Source organism: Chiloscyllium punctatum, chromosome 38 (assembly GCF_047496795.1).
Source record: "Chiloscyllium punctatum isolate Juve2018m chromosome 38, sChiPun1.3, whole genome shotgun sequence".
NCBI lineage: Eukaryota > Metazoa > Chordata > Chondrichthyes > Orectolobiformes > Hemiscylliidae > Chiloscyllium > Chiloscyllium punctatum.
In genome coordinates, this window is record NC_092776.1 from 2,174,670 (window position 1) to 2,192,378 (window position 17,709).

At 47.5% G+C, this 17,709-nt stretch overlaps 1 protein-coding gene across 1 annotated transcript in view; it reads right to left on the minus strand.

Annotated features, from left to right (window-relative positions):
- Positions 1 to 17,347, minus strand: part of smc3 (structural maintenance of chromosomes 3) — a 132,889-nt gene extending 115,542 nt beyond the window's left edge. Inside the window, exon 1 of the mRNA XM_072557046.1 lies at positions 17,163 to 17,347. Coding sequence (XP_072413147.1) covers positions 17,163 to 17,177 — 15 coding nt within the window. The 5' untranslated portion in view covers positions 17,178 to 17,347. The remainder of the gene's footprint in view (positions 1 to 17,162) is intronic.
- Positions 17,348 to 17,709: the final 362 nt, after the last annotated feature.

Here is a 17,709-nt window from a genome sequence, read left to right on the forward strand (position 1 = left end):
GGAAGGTATTATCTAAGGATCGTGAGTGAATTTCTGCAGCACATCCTGTTAATAGTACACACTGTTGTAGCGTTTCAGTGGTGGATGTTTGTGAATGCAGCACCGATCAAGTGGGCCGTGTCTGGGATGGTGCTAAACTCCTTGATTGGTGTTGGAGCCGCTCATTCAGGCAAGTCAGGAGTACAGAGGAACCTCAACTATCGGAATACCAATTATCCGAAATCGGATTATCTGAAGGAGATCTCGAGGTCCCAACAGAAACATTACATCAAAGACATGTGTCCAACACTGATTGCGTCTTTTGTTTACAATGATTAAAAGAGCTGCCGAGAACAGTGCTGGACTGATGGGAGCACAGGCACCGTCTCTAAATGACTGACCTCCTAACCCCCACCCCCTCTCCCTACACTTTCCCTGAAGTTCTACACAAGGGGAGCAGGCGGGGTGGTGGGGGAGCAGTGTTGGAGAGCGTGCAGTGGGGCAGTGTTGGAGGGGTTTGGGAGGCAGGCGGGGGGACAGTGCTGTAGGGCGTGCAGTGCGGCGGTATTGGACAGGGTTGGGGGACAGGGAGTGGGGCGGTGTATATAGGGCAGGCTGTGGGGCATTGTTGGACGGGTTTGGGGCAGTTTGGAGGGTGGGTGGTGTTGGAGGGCAGTGTTGAAGGGCAGTGTTGGATGGGGTTGGGGTGGTGGTGTTGAATGGCAGGCAGGAGCGGTGTTGAAAGGGGTTGGAGGGCAGTATTGGGGTTGGGCGGGGGGGCAGTGTTGGACAGGGTTTGGGGGGAGGCAGGGGGCGGAGTTCGACAGGGTTGGGGGGCTGGTGGGGGCAGTGTTGGACAGAGTTGCGGGGCAGTCAGGGACAGAGTTGGATATTGGTTGGGGGTGAGGGGCGGTGTTGGACGTGGCTGGGTGCGGTCAGGGGCGGTGTTGGACAGGGGTTGGGGGGGCGGGGCCTCAGGCATGATGTGCTGCTGCCTAGTCTGAACAAAGAGCAGACTTAATAGAAAACTTCAAGCCCCACAGGAAAGGCACTGAATTGATTAACCAAATAATCAATTATCCGAACAAAATAGTGCCCGCCCCCCTCATTCAGATAATCGAGGTTCTCCTGTTTTCCATACACTCCCGCCTTGTGCCTTATAGATAATGGACAGGCTTTGGTGATTCAGGTGATAAGTTACTTGCCACAATATCCCTAGCCTCTGACCTGCTCTTGTACCACTGTTAATACAGCAAGTCCAGTTGCATTTCTGGTCATGGTGACGCCCAGGATATTGACAGTGGGGAGAGAGTGATGGCAACACCATTAAATTTCAAGGGGTGGTGTCAGATTATTTCTTACTGGAGATGGTCATTGTCTGACATTTCTATGGAACAAATTTTATTTGCCATTTGTCAGCCCCAGCCTGGATATTGTCCAAATTTTGTTGCATTTGAACATAGACTGCTTCAGTATCGGAGTCGTCGCGAAGGGTAATCATCAACAAACGTCCCAAATTCTGTCCTTATGATGGAGGGAATGCCACAGTTGAAGCAGATGAAGATGGTCGGGCTGAAGACACTACCCTGAGGAACTCCTGCAGAGTTGTCCTGGAGCCGAGATGACTGATCTCCACCAATCATCTTCCTATGTATGACTGCGACCATGGGAGAGTTTGCCCTCAATAACCATTAATTCCAGTTTTGCTAGCGCTCTTGGATGCCACAGTCAGTCAAATTCAGTGTTGACGTCAAAGACTGCACTTCACCTCTAGAATTCACTTCTTTTGTCCATGTTTGTAATAGTTCCAATGAGGTCAGAAGCTGAGTGACCCTGACAGAACCCAAAGTGGACAACACTGAACAGGTTATTGCTGAGCAGGTGCTGCTTGATAGTGCTGCTGATGACACCTTCTACCACTTTACTGAAGATCAAAAGTAGACCAACAGGGCAGTAATTGGTTAGGTTAGATTTGTCCAGCTTTTTATGTATAGGACATACTCGGTTAATTTTCCATTAGAGTTGTAACTGTATTGGAAGAGCTTGGCTCGGTAAGGGGCAGGTTCTGGAGCACAAGTCTTCAGTATTATTGCTGGAATGTTGTCAGGGCCCATAACCTTTGCAGAATTCAGTGCCTCCACCTGTTTATTGATATCACATGGAGTTATTCCAATTGGCTGAAGACAGGTGTCTTATGATGCTAGGGACTGCTGCAGAAGGCCAAGATGGATTATCCACTCAGCACTTCTAGTTGAAGATTGCTGCAAATCAGCCTCATCTTTTGCACTAATGTGTTGGGTTCTTCCAACATTGAAGATGGGGATATTTGTGGAGCCTCCTCCTCCAGTGAGTTATTTGATTGTGCACCACCATTTAACGACTTGATGTGGCAGGACTGTAGAGCTTAGATCTGATCCATTAGTTGTAATGATCGCTTAGCTCTTTCTATCATTTGCTGATTATCATGCAAGTAGTCCTGTTTGGTGGCTTCACTAGGGTGACACCTCATTTTTAGAGTGATGCTACTTCTGGAATGTCCTCCTGCACTATGCATTGAACTAGGATGGATCCACTGGCTTGATGATAATTGTTGAGTGGGAAATATGCCAAGCCATGACGTTGCAGGTTGTGCTGGAGTACCATTCTGCTGTTGTTGTTGGCCCACAGCACCTCATGAGTGCTCAGTCTTCAGTTACTTGATCTGTTCAATATCTGTCCTATTTAGCATGGTGATAGTGTCATACAGTATGTTACAGAGTATTCTCAATATGAAGTCAAAACCTCTTCCCCACAAAGGCTGTGTGATGGTCACTCTTACCAATACAGTCATGGACAGATGCACGTGCAGCCGACAGACTGATAAGCATGAGATCAAGTATGTTCTTCTCTCGTTATTTCCCTTACCATCAGACCCAGTCTAGCAGCTATGTCCTTTAGGACCCAGCCAGCTCAATCAGTCGTGCTGCTGCTAACTTACGCTTGGTGGTGGACATTCAAATCCCCCACCCAGAGTACATTTTCTGCCCCTGTCATCCTCAGTGCTTCCTCTAAGTGTTGTTCAACACTGAGGAGTACTAACTCATGAGCTGAGGGAGAACAGTACATTGTAACCAGAAGGAGGCTTCCTTGCCCATGTTTAACCTGAAGCCATTAGACTTCATAGGGTCCACAGTCAATGTTGAGGACTGCCAAAACAATTCCCCCCAGCTGTACTCTGATGTGCTGCCACCTCTGCTGGGTCTGTTCTGCCAATAAGACAAAACATATCCAAAGATGTTGACGGCAGTGTCTGGGACATTGTCTGTAAGATTGTATGATTCCATGAATAATGTTGTGGTTCTGATCGCTGAGCTGGGAATTTGTGTTGCAGACGTTTTGTCCCCTGTCTAGGTGACATCCTCAGTGCTAGTCACGAAATGACACGACCAACTATCCTTAGTAGCCACACACACAGATGACAAGCAACATGAATTCGACTGGGACAACACTACTATTATAGGTCAAGCCAAACAGAGAACAGCCAGGGAATTCCTAGAATCTTGGCACTCATCCACAGATTCAATCAATAAGCACATCAACTTGGACCCAATATACCGGCCACTGCAGCGAAACTGACAAGCGGAAGCAACAGATTCAAACCACTAGAAATGCCAGAGGAAAGATCACAGAAGTGCTTCACAGGAGGCTCTCAAGCACTGAAGATGTCACTTAGACAGGGGACGAAACGTCTGCAACACAAATTCCCAGCTCGGCGAACAGAACCACAACAATGAGCACCCGAGATACAAAACTTCTCACAGACTTTGAATTCCATGAATATGACCAGAGCAAGCTATTGCAATTTATCAATTTTGGCACTGGCCCCCAAATATTCATAAGGACAACTTTGTAGAGTCGACAAGGCTGCTTCTGATGTTGTCCTTTCTGGTGCCTGGGTTGATGTTGAGATTTCACAGGAATTGATCCAACTTTATGGCTTGCTCGGCCATATCAGTGTCATGTGCTGATTTATGGTGATTTATGGATTACAACAAGCTCTAAAACAAATTCATCCTGAGAAGATGGACAGCACAAAAGTACCTTTTATATCAAGAGAGTTCCACAGAATAAGTTTTAGATTTTTGAAAGCACTATATTTTACCATTCAGTGCAATCACGCAGTTTACAAGAGGGTCTGCTGTGTGCACATGCAGTACGATGGACAGAGGTTCTTAGCTGTGCCCCCCTCACAGCATGTTTTAGCACAGGAGAACTTGAACCACAAGCTAGCATATCGAGACTGGGGCTACAGTTGGGGTTTTTTTGTCATAATTCACTATTATTTTCATAGTTATTAAACTAAATCCTGAATAAATTGGCTCCTGTAAAACATAAATCTAAGATGGAAGGGAACGTTTTCAAATCAAATTTGTTGCGACCAAATGAGGGAAGCATTTGAATAAAGAATGGAAAACAATTCCACCCTTTCTCAGCCAGGGGCATAATAAATGCTGTCAAGAATGCAAAGAATTGCCTATACAGAAACACAGAAAATAGTAGGCCATTTGGCCCATCAAGCCTGCTGTGCCATACAACATGATCATTGTTGATCATCCAACTTGGTACCCTCTGCCTGTTTTCTCCCATAGCATGTAATCACTTTAGAGTTAAGACCTTTATCAGTTTTGAAAATATTCACTGTTTGGCCTCAACTACTTTCAGGAGCAGAGAATTCCACAGGCTCACCAGTCTCACAGTGAAGACATTTCTCTCCACCTCAGTCCTTAGTGGAATAGTCTGTATCCTTAGTCTGTGATCCGTGGTTCTGAACTCCTCAATCATCAGGTACATTCCTCCAGTGTTTACCTTGTCTTGTCCTGTTAGAATTGCAGAGGTGTCTATGAGATCACTCCTCATTCTTCCAAACTTCAGTGAATATACTCTAATCCAGTTTCTCTTCAGACATCCATCCTGCCATCCGAGGAATCTCTCTGGAGACTGGTTTATGTAATCTCTTTCAGTCTTAATACAATTATGACAGCTCAGGGGGACATTCAGCCCATCAAGCTGACACTAGACCCACGAAGTTATGCTAATCTCCTACCTTTTCCCCATATCTCTGCAAGCTTCCCCTATCAAAATAATCATCCAATACAGAAATGAAATTGTAATAACTTTCATGATGTCAGAACATAGCAAAGCACTTCACAGCCAATAAGTACTTTTGAAGTGTAATCAGTGATGCCCTCCAGCACATCTCATCCACTTCCCGCACCTCCGCCCTTGAACCCCAACCCCTCCAACCGCAACAAGGACAGAAATACCCCTGGTCTTCACCTTCCACCCTACCAACCTCTGTATAAATCGTATCATCCTCTGCCATTTTCGCCACCAGAGAGATATTTCCCTTCCCTTCCCTCCCCTATCTGCTTTCCGTAAAAGACCATTCTCTCCATGATTCTTTTGTTAGGTCTACGCCCTCCACCAAACCACCCTGCCCTCATGGCACCTTTCCCCTATCACCACAGAAATTGCGAAACCTGTGCCCCTCCCCCCTCACCTCTGTCCAAGGCCCCAAAGGAGCCTTGCACATCCATCAGAGTTTTACCTGCACTTCCACACATATCATGTACTGTATCCATTGCTCCTGAAGCGGTCTCCTCTACATTTTAACCACTTTAAAATTCTATACTGACCATTAAATAATGGCCAGGACAACCACCTGGATAGCCACTATGTTCTTCCACATAGTGCCATGATATTTTACTACCACCTGAGGGGACAGACAGGGCCTCAACTGAACACCTCTTCCAAAGTATGGGTCCTCTGACAAGGCAGTACCCTCACAGTATTACACTGGTATTTCATCCTAGATTTTTGCACTTAAATCCCTGGAGTGGCACTTGAACCATAATGTTCTTGCTCAGAAGCGAAAGGTCGCTACCAACTGCCGTCTGAGAATTATGGCTTACACGCCATACAAATATTTAACAAGATATACTTGTGGTGCTGAGGTATGACAGATGCATTTATTTTTAAAAGAGACCTGCAGCTGAAAAATTATTCTGTACATTGCAGTGGATCTGGAATAATGTGCAGGGCAGATCAGATAAGGATGGCACACCCCTTGCCTAAAGGATACGAGCAAACCAAATAGATTTTTAATGACAACTGACAGCTGTTTACAACTGCCACTTTTTTATTGAATTCATGATCGGATACTAACGCTATGGTGGAATTTCAAAGTAGGAAATCTCACTGTATCTATACAAGGAAGACTGCATTGGAGTACTGTGAACAGTTTTAGTCTCCTTATTTAGGGAAAGATATAATTTCATTGAAGACAGTTCATAGAAGATTCACTGGGATGATCCCTGGTATGAAGGGAGCAAATTACTGCAGATGCTGGAATTTGTACTGAAAACAAAATGTGCTGTAAATCACAGCGGGTCAGGCAGTCATCTGCCCTTGAAGTATTAGTTTGCTTTCTCTCCATGGATGCTGCCTGATTGGCTGCTATCTCCAGCATTTTGTTTCCTGGTGTTGAGGGATTGTCTGACATCACCACAGGAAATTATATCACCAACCCAAGGAAACTAAAAACATAAATAGAAAGCAGGTCACAACACCAGCGCTTCACTGGAGGCTCACTGATGATGTTACCTAGCATGGTGATGAAACAGCTGAAAACAAACCTTCCAGCTCAGCGAGCAAACTTACATCCAGTACATATAGGATTGTAAAAGGTCTTGACAGGATAAATGTTGAGGGATGTTTTCCCTCATGGCAGAGTTTAAGAAAAGATGATATAGTAAGATTTAAGATTGAGGTGAGGAATTTCTTCTTTCAAAGGGTTGAGTGTCTTTGGAATTCCTTGTCATAGTTTTAGGAGCAGTGTCATAGAGTAGAATCACAGAAACTCTACAATACAAAAAAAGGCCAGTTGCCTTATTAAGTCCGCACTGTCTCTTGGTGGCTATTTGGTGTTTGTGTACTCTGGTAGCTAGTTTTCTTCCAATTTGCTCTATATAATGTTTATGCTAGTCTTTACATGGTATTTTGTACATAACATTGGTTCTGTTAGTTGTGGTTTTGCCATCAAAATAGACAATAGGTGCAGGAGTAGGCCATTCTGCCCTTCAAGCCTGCACCACCATTCAATATGATCATGGCTGATCATCCTTAATCAATATCCTGCTCCTGCCTTATCTCCATAACCCTTGATTCCTTGAGAGCTCTATCCAACTCTTTCTTAAATGAATCCAGAGACTGGGCCTCCACTGCCCTCTGGAGCAGAGCATTCCACACAGCCACCACTCTCTGGGTGAAATGGTCTACCCCGTATTTTTAAGCTGTGTCCTCTGGTTCGGCACTTACCCATCAGCAGAAACATGTTTCCTGCCTCCAGAGTGTCCAATCCTTTAATAATCTTATACGTCTCAATCAGATCCCCTCTCAGTCTTCTAAACTCAAGGGTATACAAGCCCAGTCGCTCCAGTCTTTCAGTGTAAGGTAATCCTGCCATTCCAGGAATTGACCTCGTGAACCTACGATGCACTCCCTCAACAGCCAGAATGTCTTTCCTCAAATGTGGAGATGCACACTGTACTCCAGGTATGGTCTCACCAGGGCCCTGTACAGCTGCAAAAGAACCTCTTTGCTTCTATACTCAATCCCTCTTGTTCTGAAGGCCAACATGCTAGAACATAGAACAATACAGCACAGAACAGGCCCTTCAGCCCACGATGTTGTGCCGAACGTCTATCCTAGATTAAGCACCTATCCATGTACACATCCAATTGCCGCTTAAAGGTCACCAATGATTCTGACTCTGCCACTCCCACAGGCAGTGCATTCCATACCCCCACCACTCCTGACATCCCCCCTATACCTTCCACCCTTCACCTTAAATTTATGTCCCCTTGTAACACTCTGCTGTACCCGGGGGGAAAGTCTCTGACTGTCTACTCTATCTATTCCCCGATCATCTTATAAACCTCTATCAAGTCACCCCTCATCCTTCGCCGTTCCAATGGGAAAAGGCCAAGCACTCTCAGCCTATCCTCGTACGACTTATTTTCCATTCCAGGCAACATCCTGGTAAATCTCCTATGCACCCTCTCCAAAGCTTCCACATCTTTCCTAAAGTGAGGCGACCAGAACTGCACACAGTACTCCAACTGTGGCCTTACCAAGGTCCTTTACAGCTGCAACATCACCTCACGACTCTTGAATTCAATCCCTCTACTAATGAACACTAATACACCATAGGCCTTCTTACAAGCTCTATCCACCTGAGTGGCAACTTTCAAAGATCTATGAACATAGACCCCAAGATCCCTCTGCTCCTCCACCCTACTAAGAACCCTACCATTAACCCTGTATTCCGCAAACTTATTTGTCCTTCCAAAATGGACAACCTCACACTTGACAGGGTTGAACTCCATCTGCCACTCCTCAGCCCAGCATCATATCTAAGTCCCTTTGCAGCCGACAACAGCCCTCCTCACTATCCACAACTCCACCAATCTTCGTATCGTCTGCAAATTTACTGACCCACCCTTCAACTCCCTCTTCCAAGTCATTAATAAAAATTACAAACAGCCGAGGACCCAGAACTGATCCCTGTGGAACTCCACTTGTGACTGGGCTCCAGGCTGAATATTTACCATCTACCACCACTCTCTGACTTCGACCAGTGAGCCAGTTCTCTATCCAACTGGCCAAATTTCCCACTATCCCATGCCTCCTGACTTTCCGCATAAGCCTACCATGGGGAACCTTATCAAATGCCTTACTAAAATCCATGTACACTACATCCACTGCTCTACTCTCATCCACATGCTTGGTCACCTCCTCAAAGAATTCAATAAGACTTGTAAGGCAAGACCTACCCTTCACAAATCCATGCTAGCTGTCTCTAATCAAGCAGTGTCTTTCCAGATACTCATAAATCCTATCCTTCAGTACCCTTTCCATTACTTTGCCTACCACCGAAGTAGGACTTACTGGCCTGTAATTCCCGGGATTATCCCTATTCCCTTTTTTGAACAGGGGCACAACATTCAACGCTCTCCAGTCCCCTGGCACCACCCCCGTTGACAGTGAAGACGAAAAAATCATTGCCAACGGCTCTGCAATTTCCTCTCTTGCTTCCCACATAATCCTAGGATATATCCCATCAGGCCCGGGGGACTTGTCTATCCTCAAGTTATTCAAAATGCCCAACACATCTTCCTTCCTAACAAGTATCTCCTCTAGCTTACCAGTCCGTTTCATACTCTCCTCTTCAACAATACGGTCCCTCTCATTTGTAAATACTGAAGAAAAGTACTCATTCAAGACCTCTCCTATCTCTTCCAACTCAATACACAGTCTCCCACTACTGTCCTTGATAGGACCTACCCTCGTTCTCGTCATTCTCATGTTTCTCACATACGCATAAAAGGGTTATCCTTGATCCTACCCGCCAAAGATTTTTCATGCCCTCTTTTAGCTCTCCTAATCCCTTCAGCTCCCTCCTGGCTATCCTGTATCCCTCCAATGCTCTGTCTGAACCTGGTTTCCTCAACCTTATGTAAGCCTCCTTCTTCCTCTTTACTAGACATTCAACCTCACTCGTCAACCAAGGTTCCCTCACACGACCATCTCTTTCCTGCCTGACAGGTACATACATATCAAGGACACGTCATATCTGTTCCTTGAAAAAGTTCCACATTTCAATGACATCCTTCCCTGACACAGGATTAGTGGTGCTGGAAGAGCACAGCAGTTCAGGCAGCATCCAACGAGCAGCGAAATCGACGTTTCAGGCAAAAGCCCTTCATCAGGAATAAAGGCAGTGAGCCTGAAGCATGGAGAGATAAGCTAGAGGAGGGTGGGGGTGGGGAGAAAGTAGCATAGAGTACAATGGGTGAGAGTGGGGGAGGAGATGAAGGTGATAGGTCAAGGAGGAGAGGGTGGAGTGGATAGGTGGAAAAGAAGATAGGAAGGTCAGACAAGTCAAGGAGACAGTAACTGAGCTGGAAGTTTGAAACTAGGATGAGGTGGGGGAAGGGGAAATGAGGAAGCTGTTGAAGTGTTCCGAGGCAGAAGATGAGGCGTTCTTCCTCCAGGCGTCTGGTGGTGAGGGAGCGGCGGTGAAGGAGGCCCAGGACCTCCATGTCCTCGGCAGAGTGGGAGGGGGAGTTGAAATGTTGGGCCACGGGGCGGTTTGGTTGATTGGTGCGGGTGTCTCGGAGATGTTCCCTAAAGCGCTCTGCTAGGAGGCGCCCAGTCTCCCCAATGTAGAGGAGACCACATCGGGAGCAACGGATATAATAAATGGTGGATGTGCAGGTGAAACTTTGATGGATGTGAAAGGCTCCTTTAGGGCCTTGGATAGAGGTGAGGGAGGAGGTGTGGGCACAGGTTTTACAGTTCCTGCGGTGGCAGGGGAAAGTGCCAGAATGGGAGGGTGGGTCGTAGGGGGGTGTGGACCTGACCAGGTAGTCACGGGGGGAACGGTCTTTGCGGAAGGCGGAAAGGGGTGGGGAGGGAAATATATCCCTGGTGGTGGGGTCTTTTTGGAGGTGGCGGAAATGTCGGTGGATGATTTGGTTGATGCGAAGGTTTGTAGGATGGAAGGTGAGCACCAGGGGCGTTCTGTCCTTGTTACATTTGGAGGGGTGGGGTCCGAGGGCGGGATGTGGACGAGATGCGTTGGAGGGCATCTTTAACCACGTGGGAAGGGAAATTGCGGTCTCTAAAGAAGGAGGCCATCTGGTGTGTCCTATGGTGGAACTGGTCCTCCTGGGAGCAGATACAGCGGAGGCGGAGAAATTGGGAATACGGGATGGCATTTTTGCAAGAGATAGGGTGGGAAGAGGTGTAATCCAGGTAGCTATGGGAGTCAGTGGGTTTGTAAAAAATGTCAGTGTCAAGTCGGTCATCACTAATGGAGATGGAGAGGTCCAGGAAGGGGAGCGAGGTGTCAGAGATAGTCCAGGTAAATTTAAGGTCAGGGTGGAATGTGTTGGTGAAGTTGATGAATTGCTCAACCTCCTCGCGGGAGCACGAGGTGGCGCCAATGCAGTCATCAATGTAGCGGAGGAAGAGGTGGGGAGTGGTGCCGGTGTAATTACAGAAGATCAACTGTTCTACATAGCCAACAAAGAGACAGGCATAGCTGGGGCCCATACGTGTGCCCATGGCTACGCCTTTGGTCTGGAGGAAGTGGGAGGATTCAAAGGAGAAATTGTTAAGGGTGAGGACCAGTTCGGCCAAACGAATGAGAGTGTCAGTGGAAGGGTACTGTTGGGGATGTCTGGAGAGGAAAAAACGGAGGGCTTGGTGGCCCTGGTCATGGCGAATGGAGGTGTAGAGGGATTGGATATCCATGGTGAAGATAAGGCGTTGGGGGCCGGGGAAACGGAAGTCTTGGAGGAGGTGGAGGGTGTGGGTGGTGTCTCGAACGTATGTGGGGAGTTCCTGGACTAGGGGGGATAGGACAGTGTCAAGGTAGGTAGAGATGAGTTCAGTGGGGCAGGAGCATGCTGAGACAATGGGTCGGCCAGGGTGGTCAGGCTTGTGGATCTTGGGAAGGAGGTAGAACCGGGAAGTGCGGGGTTCCCGGACTATGAGGTTGGAAGCTGTGGGTGGGAGATCTCCTGAGGTGATGAGGTTCTGTATGGTCTGGGAGATGATGGTTTGGTGATGGGGGGGTGGGGTCATGGTCGAGGGAGCAGTAGGAAGAGGTGTCCTCGAGTTAGCGTTTGGCTTCAGCGGTGTAGAGGTCAGTGCGCCAGACGAGATCCTGTCTTGCAGCATCGTATTTACCCTTCCCCCAATTGTAAAACCTGCCCTGTTGCACACACCTCTCTCTCTCCATAACCAAGGTGAAAGTCACAGAATTGTGGTCACCATCACCAAAATGCTCACTCACTAACAAGCCCATCACTTGTCCCAGTTCATTACAGAGTACCAAATCCAATATGGCCTCCCCTCTGGTCGGACAATCTACACACTGAGTTAGAAAAGCTTCCTGGACACACTCCACAAACACCGCCCCGTCCGATCTACTCGATCTAAAGAGTTTCCAATCAATATTTGGGAAGTTGAAATCGCCCATGACTACTACCCTGTGGCTTCTGCACCTTTCCAAAATCTGTTTCCCAATGTTTCTCCACATCTCTGCTGCTATTGGGGGGCCTATAGTAAACACCCAACAAGGTGACTGCTCCTTCCCTATTTCTGACTTCAGCCCATACTACCTCCAAAGGCAGATCCCCCCCCGAACTGCCTTTCTGCAGCCATTATTCCATTTCTAATTAGCAACGCCACCCCCCCTTCTTTTTTAACACCCTCCCTAATCTTACTGAAACATCTGTAACCAGGAACCTCCAACAGCCATTCCTGTCCCTCTTCTATCCATGTTTCCGTGATGGCCACAACATCGTAGTCCCAAATACCGATCCACGCCTTAAGTTCACCCACCTTATTTCTGATACTCCTTGCATTGAAGTATACACACTTGAACCCATCTCTGTGTCCGCAAGTATTCCCTGTCAGTGCTACCTTCTCCACAGCCCCCCTACATTCTTGGACATCCTGAAAAACAGCTAACCTACTTGCTGGACTACAAGTCCAGATCCCATCCACTGCCAAATTAGTTTAAATCCCCTCCCTCCAAAGAGTGCTAGCAAACGTACCTCCCAGGATATTGGTGCCCTTCTGGTTCAGGTGCAACCCGTCCTGCTTGTACAGGTCCCACCTTCCCCAGAATGCAGTCCAATTGTCCAAATACCTGAAGCCCTCCCTCCTACACCATCCTTGCAGCCACATGTTCAACTGCACTTTCTCGCTATTCCTTGCCTCACTGTCACGTGGCTCCGGCAAAAACCTAGAGATGACGACTCTGTCCGTCCTAGCTTTTAGTTTCCAGCCTAACTCCCTGAGCTCCTCAATGACCTCCCCACCCCTCTTCCTACCTATGTCGTTGGTGCCAATGTGCACCACAACTTCTGGCTGCACACCCTCCCCCTTAATGCTATTAGCCTTCTTCACTACTTGCTGTACCTACATGCTTACCTTCATTGACTGGTGTACAAGAACACCCAGATCACTCTGTACTGCCCCTTTACCTAAATTGATTCCATTTAGGTAGTAACCTGCCTTCCTGTTCTTGCCACCAAAGTGGATAACCATACATTTATCTGCATTAAACTGCATCTGCCATGCATCTGACCACTCACCTAACTTGTCCACGTCACCCTGGAATCTCCTAACATCCTCATCACATTTCACCCTGTCACCTAGCTTAGTATCATCAGCAAATTTGCTAATGTTATTGCTAATACCATCTTCTATATCACTAACATATATTGTAAAAAGCTGCGGTCCCAGTACTGATCCCTGCGGTACCCCACTGGTCACTGCCTGCCATTCCAAAATGGAGCCGTTTATCACTACTCTTTGTTTCCTATCAGCCAACCAACTTTCAATCCAAGTTAGTACTTTTCCCCCAATACCATGCGCCCTAATTTTGCTCACTAATCTCCTATGTAGGGCTTTATCAAAAGCTTTCTGAAAGTCCAGGTACACTACATCTACTGGATCTCCCTTGTCCATTTTCAGAGTTACATCCTCAAATAATTCCAGAAGATTAGTCAAGCATGATTTCCCCTTCATAAATCCATGCTGACTCTGACCAATCCTGTTACTCCTATCCAGATGTGTCGTAATTTCATCCTGTATAATAGATTCCTGCATCTTCCCCACCACTGAGGTCAGACTAACTGGTCTATAATTTCCTGTTTTCTCTCTCCCACCTTTCTTAAAAAGTGGTACAACATTAGCCACCCTCCAATCCACAGGAACTGATCCCGAATCTATTGAACTCTGGAAAATAATCACCAATGCATCCACGATTTCTCGAGCCACCTCCTTCAGTACCCTGGGATGTAGACCATCAGGCCCCGGAGACTTATCAACCTTCAGACCTAACAGTCTCTCCAACACCAATTCCTGGCAAATATAAATTCCCTTAAGTTCAGGTCCTTCAGCCACTGTTACCTCAGGAGATTGCTTGCGTCTTCCCCAGTGAACACAGATCTGAAGTACCAATTCAACCCTTCTGCCATATCTTTGTTCCCCATAATATATTCCCCTGTTTCTGTCTTCAAGGGCCCAATTTTAGTCTTAACCATTTTTTTGCCTTTCACATATCTAAAAAAACTTTTACTATCCTCCTTTGTATTATTGGCCAGTTTACCTTCGTACCTCATTTTTTCTCTGCGTATTTCCTTCTTACTAATCCTCCGTTGTTCTTTAAAAGCTTCCCAGTCCTCCGTTTTCCCACTTATCTTTGCTATGTTATACTTTTTCTCTTTTAACTTTATATGTTTCTTAACTTCCCTCGTCAGCCACGGCCACCCATGCTTCCTCCTAGGATCTTTCTTCCTTTTTGGAATGAACTGATCCTGCAACTTCTGCATTGTACACAGAAATATCCGCCATTGTTCCTCTACTGTCATCCCTACTAAGGTATTGCACCATTGAACTTTGGCCAGCTCCTCCCTCATAGCTCCATAGTTCCCTTTATTCAACAGAAATATTGTCACTTCCGATTGTACCCTCTCCCTCTCAAATTGCAGAGTGAAGCTTATTGTATTATGGTCACTACTTCCCAATGGCTTCGTCACTTCAAGGTCCCTGACCAATTCTGGTTCGTTGCGCAATACCAGATCCAGAATTGCCTTCTCCCTGGTAGGCTCCAGCACCAGCTGTTCTAATAATCCATCTCGGAGGCACTCCACAAAGTCACTTTCTTGAAGTCCAATACCATCCTGATTCCCCCAGTCTACCTGCATGTTGAAATCCCCCATAACAACTGTAGTAACATCTTTGCGGCAGGCCAATTTCAGCTCCTGATTTAACTTACATCCGACATCCAGACTACTGTTTGGGGGCCTGTAGATAACTCCCAAGAGGGTCTTTTTACCCTTAGCATTTCTCAGCTGTATCCACACTGACTCTACATTCCCTGATTCTAGGTCCCCCCGCTCAAGGGACTGAATATCATCCCTTACCAACGTGGCCACCCCACCGCCTCTGCCCATCAGTCTGTCCTTACGATAGCACGTGTAGCCTTGAATATTCATTTCCCAGACCCTGTCCACTTGAAGCCACGTCTCAGTTATGCTGCCTGACCTGTTGTGCTTTTCCAGCAACACATTTTCAGCTCTGATCTCCAGCATCTGCAGTCCTCATTTTCAGGAAGGCATGGAGAAAGTGAGGACTGCAGATGCTGGTGACCAGAGCTGAAAATGTGTTGCTGGAAAAGCGCAGCAGGTCAAGCAGCATCCAAGGAGCAGGAGAAACCGACATTTCGGGCATGAGCCCTTCTTCAGGAATGAGGAAAGTGTGCCAAGCAGGCTAAGATAAAAGGTAGGGAGGAGGGATTTGGGGGAGGGGCGTTGGAAATGCGATAGGTGAAAGGAGGTTACGGTGAGGGTGGGGGGCAGAGAGGTCAGGAAGGAGATTGCAGGTTAGGAAGGCGGTGCTGAGTTCGAGGGTTGTGACTGAGACAAGATGGGGGGAGGGGAAATGAGGAAACTGGAGAAATCTGAGTTTATCCCTTGTGGTTGGAGGGTTCCTGGGCGGAAGATGAGGCGCTCTTCCTCCAGCCGTCATGTTGCTATGGTCTGGTGATGGAGGAGTCCAAGGACCTGCATGTCCTTGGTGGAGTGTAAGGGGGAGTTGAAGTGTTGAGCCACAGGGTGGTTGGGTTGGTTGGTCCGGGTGTCCCAAAGGTGTTCTCTGAAACGTTCCGCAAGTAGACTACCTAGACTACACCTCCTCCCACCCTACCCCTTGTAAAAACGCCATCCCATATTCCCAATTCCTTCATCTCCGCCGCATCTGCTCCTAGAAAGACCAGTTCCAAAACCGTACAACCCAGATGGCCTCCTTCTTCAAAGACCGCAATTTCCCCCTTGACGTGATTGACGATGCTCTCCACCGCATCTCCTCCACTTCCCGCTCCTCCGCCCTTGAGCCCCACCCCTCCAAATCGTCTCAGTAGCACAATCAACTGTTACAGGGAAAAGGCAGGGAGGTGGACATAAGGAATGTCAGATCAGCCATAATTCTGTTCAATGACAGAAAAAGCTCAAGGGCCTGAATGGCCTACTCCTGTTCCTATTTCTTACTGTTTTAATGCATGTCCCCAGAACACTAGCCTGGGGGTTATGGATTGCTAATACAGTGCTATCACCACTAACTCTCGTAGACATTATTCACTGTACGGAATGAAGAAATACGTTGAGAAGCATTTTGTACTTTAAACATGCTATCACAACTCAAGTTAGTTATTCCTCCCCTCTTTCTCCCTCCTCCCCACCCAAAAAAAACAAAAATCACAATCAACTCGTTGGAGTCTCTTGGGGCAGCATTCAGCTCCATAAATCCTACCTGCACTTTAAAAGTAAATTACTCTGGACAACCTTGTATCAATTCCACTAGCCACCTGCCAGAAGGCGAACTGACTGCCTCGACTATTCTCTTCCATTGATAAGTTAATAAATGGAGCTTAAGGCCCCACTGCCCACACAAATGACAAGGAAGATGGTGAGAAATCAAAGAGGTGGGAATGATGCTTGGCCTCTTGAAGCTGGGGCCTGTCATTCCATCATTTTACAGCTGAATTCTAATTTTACTTCTTAGTTCTACTGCCATACGTTAATATCCATATGCAATCACTTTATGTTCATATATGCCCTCAAAAGTTCGGGTGTGAGTAAACATACGCTCTCTATCTAACACTTACTGTGCTGTTTTCTTCCCGCGGGAAGAATAACCGAGTCCACACTAAATGGAAGCGAGTGTTTTATCACCCGCGGGGCCCGGCCTTGTTCACCCCCTGCCCCGAGCGGGGCCTGAGGAGGGAGCGGGGCCCGGCCTTGTTCACCCCCTGCCCCGAGCGGGGCCTGAGGAGGGAGCGGGGCCCGGCCTTGTTCACCCCCTGCCCCGAGCGGGGCCTGAGGAGGGAGCGGGGCCCGGCCTTGTTCACCCCCTGCCCCGAGCGGGGCCTGAGGAGGGAGCGGGGCCCGGCCTTGTTCACCCCCTGCCCCGAGCGGGGCCTGAGGAGGGAGCGGGGCCCGGCCTTGTTCACCCCCTGCCCCGAGCGGGGCCTGAGGAGGGAGCGGGGCCGCACGGGCCTTTACCTGTTTAATGTACATCCTCTCCCGTCCCTCAGCGGCACCGGGGGCTCTCCTTCCCGCCGCCGCCTTCAGACCGTCGTTGATTAATAATAACCGCCTCCACCGGGATCCAGGACCCGGGAAAATAAAAAATAAACAAAAACAACCCGAAAGCGGCAAAACTCCGACAAAATGGCGGCTCCACCTCACCCTGCACCAAATCAGAGACTGAGGGATGGTAAGAAAGAAAACTAGGGAAATACATGGGATAGCAGCATTCTACTGATTGGCTCACCCACTAGTAATTATTATTCATTTATTATAATTATTTGTTTCTGATATATCTTTCTAATACTGAAACTGAAGAATGTTTAAATGCACTACACAATCTTTACCCCCCCTATTTGATGTTGGTATAGTCCAGGCGGGGTCAAAGGTTTGGCGCCAATGAAACATTCTGGCGCCTGGAGCTGGGCTTCCTATTAAAGGGACATGCCGCTCTGGACCTTTAAACACCGCCGGCATTTCTTGTCGGCAGATATTTATTTTACAGTGAGCCTTAATGTTTGTT